Source organism: Microtus ochrogaster, chromosome 17, assembly GCF_000317375.1.
Source record: "Microtus ochrogaster isolate Prairie Vole_2 chromosome 17, MicOch1.0, whole genome shotgun sequence".
Classification (NCBI taxonomy): Eukaryota; Metazoa; Chordata; class Mammalia; order Rodentia; family Cricetidae; genus Microtus; species Microtus ochrogaster.
In genome coordinates, this window is record NC_022019.1 from 20,768,598 (window position 1) to 20,776,166 (window position 7,569).

Consider the following 7,569-nt stretch of genomic DNA (forward strand, 5'->3'; position numbering starts at 1 on the left):
CTGGTCTCGAACTCACAGAGATCCGCCTGCCTCTGCCTCCCAAGTGCTGGGATTAAAGGCGTGCGCCACCACCGCCCGGCCTAAAAGCACCTTATTTTAGGCCCTGTTTTTTGAAGTGATATAAAACACAGTAATATGTTTCTTAAAATGTTCACACTTCCCCAAATCAGAGTTTTTTACATTATAATGGTGAGGTGTGAAATGCCAAAAAAAATCTCTCATGAGCTATTTGGGGGGGGGGTTATTCCATCTCAATCCTATTTTTATTAATAATATCATTATATATTATGCAATTTATTAACTTGACTGTCTGATAGAGCCTTTTTCATGGTCCGGGACTTTTGATCCATATTGCAATAATGTCCGTGCATCGTAACTTCAGTGTTCTAATTTAAAAGTCGGGATTTGTGGGGAGGGACCCCTCACACCCCGCAGGAGGGAGAAGAGAAATCATAGTCTCTTCTTGCCAGAACAGAGCCAGGTAGGGCAGTGGCAAGAACCTTATCTGTTGTGAGCCCATCCTGGGTGAGTTCCGGCCCCCTCCAAGTCTTCTGCTCTGGCTAGGGACTGAAGTGAGCAGATCATTCATTCCCGAGAGAGGTTTGGAAGGGCCGTGGGGAAGCGTCATAGGCATCGCGGCTACTGCTGCCTTCTGAGTCCCAGGAACTCTTGTCTCTGACTTCATACTGTAAGTAAGGAAACTAAAGCTTAGGAAACATTTGGTTTGCAGGCACTGTTCTGTAAGTGAGAGGAAAATACCTTCCCCTGGGGCAGCGTGGCCATGGGTCACTTAGCATAGCTGTGAACTGACCAGTTGCAGGTGCTTCTCCTTGGAAAGCAGTTGCTGCCCCAGGCACTAATTCCATACCTTTGTCTTGGGTGTCCTTGTGGGGCTGAGGTTTGGTAAACCAGGCTGACACTCACTCTTAGGAGTGTTTGATTCTTATTCCACGAGTCGTTCTGGTCTAATTTTCTCTGGCCTTCTCGCTAAATTGTTACAGCGCTGATTAGAAAGGGCTCTGTGGTGATGCGAAAGGAAAGGTCAGAGAAGCCAAGTCCCTTTCCAGTGAGACTAGAAAGCAATGGATGCAGCCCACTCCTGATTTTGCAAACGATCCCACTCCCTTGTCACCTCCTAGATGCCCACTATCCCTCACCTGCTTCAGCGCCACACCCAGGGCGGGATGCAGGAAGGAGGTGGGGATTGGATCTCTCCATTTTGCTTCAGTGATGCTTTTTCACCAAAGCATCCTGTGGAGGTAGCAGTGGATGCTAATGGAAGAAATGAGAAGATGCAAATCCATCCTTGTTTTTGGCCGCATCAATTCTTTTTATCAACCGAGAGGAAATATTAAAATAGACTACATTCTGTTATGACAAAGGATTGTTTTACCTGCAGAGGAAAATTGGGCAAGAGGACTGGAATCTCTTACAAGACTTGGAATTTATTCTGACTCATGCCTTCTGAGCATGCGCTGCTTGGACTCTGTGTTCTTAGATGGTGACGTGGGCATGCTCCTCTTGCCCAGGACGCGGCTAAAGAAAGCACACATGCAGAGCTCCTGTTACACAAAGCAGGGCTTTTAAGACACCTTTGTTCTCTTCTTTCTATTCTATTCTATATGTAAGAAAAAAAAAAGACCTACCCACTTCCCTTGAGGCCGACAGAAGTACCTCTAGGATGTGTTGATAACCCTCCCTTTCTCTCTACTCAGGACCCCAAAATCAGTAGCAGCCTTCCTGTTCTGGATCTCATTGATGCCATTCAACCAGGCTCCATAAACTATGACCTTCTAAAGACAGAAAACTTGGACGATGAAGAGAAGCTCAACAATGCAAAGTATGTAAATAAACTTGGGGATGAGAGAGAGGGCCACAGCTGCCAGCAGGGTGGTTGTGGAATCTGACGTTGATGCTTTCTGCACATACTTTATCCCTACTATTCCTGATTTTTCTTCTCGTGATGTATTGAGGCCTCATCATCAATTTAGGCATGGTACAGTAGCAGTTTAAGATTGCTTGTGTTAGAATGGAGCAAAACAAAATCTAGACTATTCTCATAAATAATCAGCAAGGCTACCATTTTATAAAACTGGTCTCTTAATCCTCACCTATAGATTTCAAAACTAAAGTTCGGTGTGGAAAGTCCAGATATGAGCACTTCGCTCACGAATATCCACAGATGTGTCGGGAATGTCACCAACAGAGCCACTGTGCTTTGCCTGTCCTACCAAATGAACCCTCTGTGATGGGCACCAGGGGACTACAGTCTCCAAATCTGGCCCGTGGTATGCATCTTTAGATAAAGATTTATTGGATCACAGTTCATTCATTTACATAGGAGCTTCTCTGCTCCAACAGCACAGTTCAGAAGTTACAGCAGAGTCTGCAAAAGCTAAGGCAGTTGCTGTCTGGGCTTCACTTGATCTAAAAAGCCAGGATGTGGCTCTGTGTGGCCTCTTAGAAAAGGTGTGCTAACTGCTGCTCTTCAGAGGTACCGTACTTTGATTAATTCATGTTAACTCCCCGGCAGTGCCATGGTAAAGCACTACACTAACTAGCTGGTTTCAGGCAACAGAAATGTATTCTTTCATAATTGTAGAAACCAGAAATCAAGCTGACATCAAAGCTGGCCGATCCCGAGAGCTCTGAGAAAGACTCCCATGCTCTCTCCTGGCTGCTATGATAGCCAGCAATCCTTTGAATTCATTGGCTCGTAAAGCATAATAGTCATCTCTGTGTCCATTCACTCTATATGTGTGACTTAGTGTGTCTTCTCCCTTATGAGGACACAGGCCATATTAGACTCATTGCAGCATGACCTTGTCTTGTGATACCTAGAGCAGCTGTATTTCCAAATAAGGTCTCAGCCGGAGATCATTCTAGGTATTCACCATATCTTTCTGGGAGAAGGGGCACAACTGAGTCCCTCACAGGTCTAGAATTTGTAGTACCCTGCTTTAAATCCCAGCAGTGCCCTTTTCTCCCTGTGGTCAGCTTTGGAAATGGGGACCTACATTTCCCATATGATGATGCTCCGTACAGTCTGCTGGAGAGAAGTTGGTTAAACTGCGGATACATAGAGTGTGATGGGTATACAAATGGAAGTCTGTCAGGGAGGGGGCAGGAAGGAGCTGTAGCTCTTTAAGTAAATGACTCCTAGACTGAGCTCATCCGCAAGGACAGGTAAGCCAGCAGCAGGAAGCAGATGGAAGAGGTAAAAATTCTAGATAGAAAAACACCATGACAACAGAAAGAAAACAAAACAAACAAACAAAAACCCCACAAAGACTTGAAACAAACCAGTCCTGGGCACTGTGGTTCAGTTTAAGGGACTTGCCAAGGTCACACAGTTTTAAGCTGCCCAGATAAGCACCCCAGTCGACTTCAGAGACCAGGCTCTGGCGACAGAGACGGCAGTAGAACCTTCCCGAATACACAAGAAGCCTTGGGTTGCTCGCTAGCATGGAGAAACAAAACAAAAACAAACTAGCCTCTCTTTATAGAAATAGTTTACGAAGTTGGAGAGTAGAGTGTCTGCCTGCCTTACTGACAGATCTGGGCATGGTAGCCTGGGCTGTAATCGCCCTGCCAGGTAGGCAAAGACAGACGGATCTGTGGAGCCAATTGGCTAGTCGCTCCTCTAGTCAACATGGTGAGTTCCAGGGCAGTGAGAGACACTTTTCAAAAAACTAAAATAAGTAATAAAATAATAATGTGGACAAAACCTGAGGAACAACAGGTAAAAGTTTTTCTCTGGTTTCCATAGACACACACACTTATACACATATCACTCATATACATATGCAAGCATACACACATATGACATATACACACACCATGAAATGAAAGGGAAAAGTCCACAAAATGCAAAGAATGGTTGTTTTTGAGACAAGATTGTTTCAGTGGCTTTGGTTTGAGTTGGGTTTCTTTGTTTGTTTGTTTCTTTAACACCCAGATTTACATGCAGCTTTCCCTATGAAAGGTGAAAATGAAAGGTGAAATGTTATGGTGAAAACATTCATTTTGCCTCTTAAATAATTAACATGGAGGAAGTTACTTAGAGGAGGATGAGGAGGAAGAACAGTGCTGCTCTCAAATTCATTTGGTCACTAAGTAAGAGGAAGTTCTTTCGGAGAGCAGGAGGAAGTGGTGGGGCCCTGAGTGGGTGGGGGAGAACCTGAGGAGTAGCTCCAGCAAGAGGGTGCACTAACTTGAGGGGACAAGAGAGCTGCCAGGCAATAGTGTGGGCGCGTGAGAATAGGCCACAGCTAGCAGAGATGATGTAATATATCAGCGCACTGAAGTGCTGGCGTAGCTGAGATGATTTCATTGGAAAACAGAGCACAAAACACTGACTGGTCTAATAGCAGCACACTATAAATAAAAACATCTGTACACAGAACAGGAAATGATACACTTGGGTATTATGTGTGACAAGATATATTATACATGCAGTTTTCTCCTTATGGTGCTGCAGTTGAAATGCCATCCATAGAGTGTTCATTCCATGCAATTCTTACTTCATTCTTGGACTTTTTCTGCCACACTTCGTATCTCAAGAGAATATTGTGCATGTGGGTCTTACAAGTGGCAGGGGGAAGCTGGAGAGAGGGCTCAGTTGGGAAAGTGTCTGTCATCCAAACACAGAATCTGTGTGGGCGTGCCCTGCAGCCATGCTGAAATCCACTTCTGGTCCTGCACAGCTATGGTGCCAGTGCTGGGGTGGAGGCAGGTGACTCCCTGGAGATTGCAGAGCAGCCAGCCCAGCCAAATCAGTGAGCTCCCTGGGGCTCAGTGAAAGATCCTTCTTGGAAAAATAAAGCCAAGCATGATTGAGAAAGACTCGATATTGACCTCTGACCTTCACACACATGAACACAAATGCATATATACATAGAAAAGGTAAAAGTTGAGAAGGCCTTAAAGGGTGCAGCGTATGTTTCATAGTCATCGTGTGTCTACAGAGCAGGACTGAGGCTTCTGGGGGAGCCTCTTGAGCCAAGGTTTGTCTGCACTTGTGGGCAGATGGGGCGACCCACCACTGCCCTGACTGAAGACCCTGCACCTTTGTCCCTCAAGGGTCCTCCTCACCCACAGCTGCTCAGGATCTGCGTTTGTTCTCCCTTTCAGGTATGCCATCTCCATGGCCCGAAAAATTGGAGCAAGAGTGTATGCCCTTCCAGAAGACCTGGTTGAAGTGAACCCCAAAATGGTCATGACAGTGTTTGCCTGCCTCATGGGGAAAGGGATGAAGAGGGTGTAATGCCCAGGGGAGCAAGCCAGAAGGTGACCCAGTTATCCCTGAAGGTCAGCGCAGGGTGCTCCCAGGATACAGAGGACTGTTCAAGCCATTCCAAAGTCCTGAACCTTAGAGACATTATATGAGATTCCAGAAAGTGCATATTTGGCCAAGTAGCTTCTACTGTCCTTAGCAATACATGCTTCTCTCTTTTGGTTTGATTTTGGTTTTCAGAAGATTCACTCTCCTACAGATTTTTTTTTTTATTCTTTGAAATTCTACCAGAAAAAAAAAAAAAGCTAAAGAGAAGTTATTTCCATATGCCTTCCCTGATTTCACTGGTAATCAAGGGTAAAACTATAGTGTTTCTGTCACTTGATTTTTCAAACCAGTTTTATCTAGCTGCTTTTTTCCTTGTGTGGTGTGAGGACCTGGAGGAGATCATCTACCTTGCCTTAAATAAAGCCTGTTGCTGGAGGCCAGCCCTGGACGGTCACAGTTTCTCCTTGCATTCCCTTCTCTCACCTTCTGAGTTGCTCCAGCCCCTCAGAACCTCATCTGCTCTGTGGTCTCCTTTCTTGCCATCCTGCAAAATTGGGGAGCGAGGCTCAAGGAATGAAACCACTAAGGGCAGGTGCGGGGAGAATCACGGAGCATCTACTCTGCTGGGTGCTGCATTGCCACACAGTTATCCCTCCTCGTTAGATATCTGGTCACTGCAGTGTTGGCATCATGTCTGATGACATTCAGAAACAATCCTGCTCAGTTTCATTTGCTTTGAGACATCAGAATATTTGATTGCCACCAGGCCATATTACCAATTCTCACTTTGTTGGTACTGCAAAAGCTCCCCCCCCTCAAGTTCCTGAGGGGTTAATATGTGCCAATAATATATGTCCCCGCCTCACCCAAATGCTTGCGCAGACACATACACATATGTAGCTCGATGTCAAGAGTAGACTCGCTTACTAGGAACTGCCTGGGTTTCCAAAGCAAACCAAAAAGGACAGTATGAATTTGAGTAGATCCCCTAGATAAGCGATTTCCATGAAAACTTATCAAAAGCTAAAAACGCCACAGAACGTTGTGAACCAATGCTAAACTTGCTCTGCGTCAGTGAAAGACTTATTCCCAAGGTATCTTCTTTGGCGATAGCAGGATGTAATGGAACTTCAGCATCTTCCGAAGCAGTGAAAATGCAGGGTCTTGACTTCTTTCTTTGGCAGTGGGCTCAGGAAGCCAAGAAATGACTCTTTCCAGCTCCCTGCCAGTATCCCTGCTGCATCTGAGTGCAAAGTGTGTGGCTGTGACCTTAGCCTGAACTCCGCGATTCCTCAGATGCTGTCGCCCCGTCTGCCTCCGTGAAGGAAGGGTGTTATTGCCTTAATGGAAAATGAAGACAAATCATGTTAACAGTCTTTCCAAATAAAATGTTCCCAATTCTGGCTTTGTCTGGATCTGTTCAAGGTTGCTTGTCCCCACAAGTCCAGAGCGCTGTTAATGTCTGTGGGAAATGTTTAAGGGCTAAGGAAGGTATCCATACAAGAGATAGTCATTGCACTCAAGTAACTGACAAAAACAGACACATACACACATGCACACACACACACACACACACATGCACACATACCTACACACACACACACACACACACACACACACATGCACACACATGCACACACACATACACACACACATGCACAACGCATATACACACAACTCTGGATGTGTTTTAAGTGGTGTAATGAGGAAAAGTGTCTCAGCTGAAGATTGAGGGATGCATTGCTATTATTTACATGAAGGAAGTTGAAACAAGAATTATTCGAAACGCTTTGGATCCAGTCACGAAAATCAGGCTTGGAGATTGGGGAACTGACTTCTAGGGGGAAATGAGAAAATGTGCTTTGTGTCGGTCACATCTGGGGCCTCCTCTCCCTCTGGCACTGTGGCAGAGGGTGTGTCCTCGTGGGGGAATGTAAAGAGAGTCTGCAGAAGCTAGCTCCTTCTAGGCTATACTGCTGAGACAACAGAAATTTGCCATCAATGTGGCATGGCTCTACCTTGACCCACAAAAAAGTCACACTGCTATACAGCGGCTAGGAAACCCATCGTTTGCATCTAAATGTGTGCCCAGCCTTGCAGGTGGCTAATGTAAAAATGGCTCTTTCCTAGACTGGATGTATTTTCAGCTCCTGTGTGGGCACAGCATCTGTGTTTATTACACACAAAGAAGCTACTGGTACTATTGGTTGGGACTAGACTATAGCTATAGGCCTTATACACAAGCTCACAGAACAAGGACAGGATAACATACAAGCTCTACCAAG

General features: G+C 45.4%; 1 protein-coding gene across 1 annotated transcript in view; it reads left to right on the forward strand.

Moving 5' to 3' along the window:
• Positions 1–6,684, forward strand: part of Lcp1 (lymphocyte cytosolic protein 1) — a 96,836-nt gene extending 90,152 nt beyond the window's left edge. Inside the window, exons 18-19 of the mRNA XM_026783173.1 lie at positions 1,681–1,840; positions 5,134–6,684. Coding sequence (XP_026638974.1) covers positions 1,681–1,840; positions 5,134–5,266 — 293 coding nt within the window. The 3' untranslated portion in view covers positions 5,267–6,684. The remainder of the gene's footprint in view (positions 1–1,680; positions 1,841–5,133) is intronic.
• The last annotated feature ends 885 nt before the right edge of the window (positions 6,685–7,569 follow it).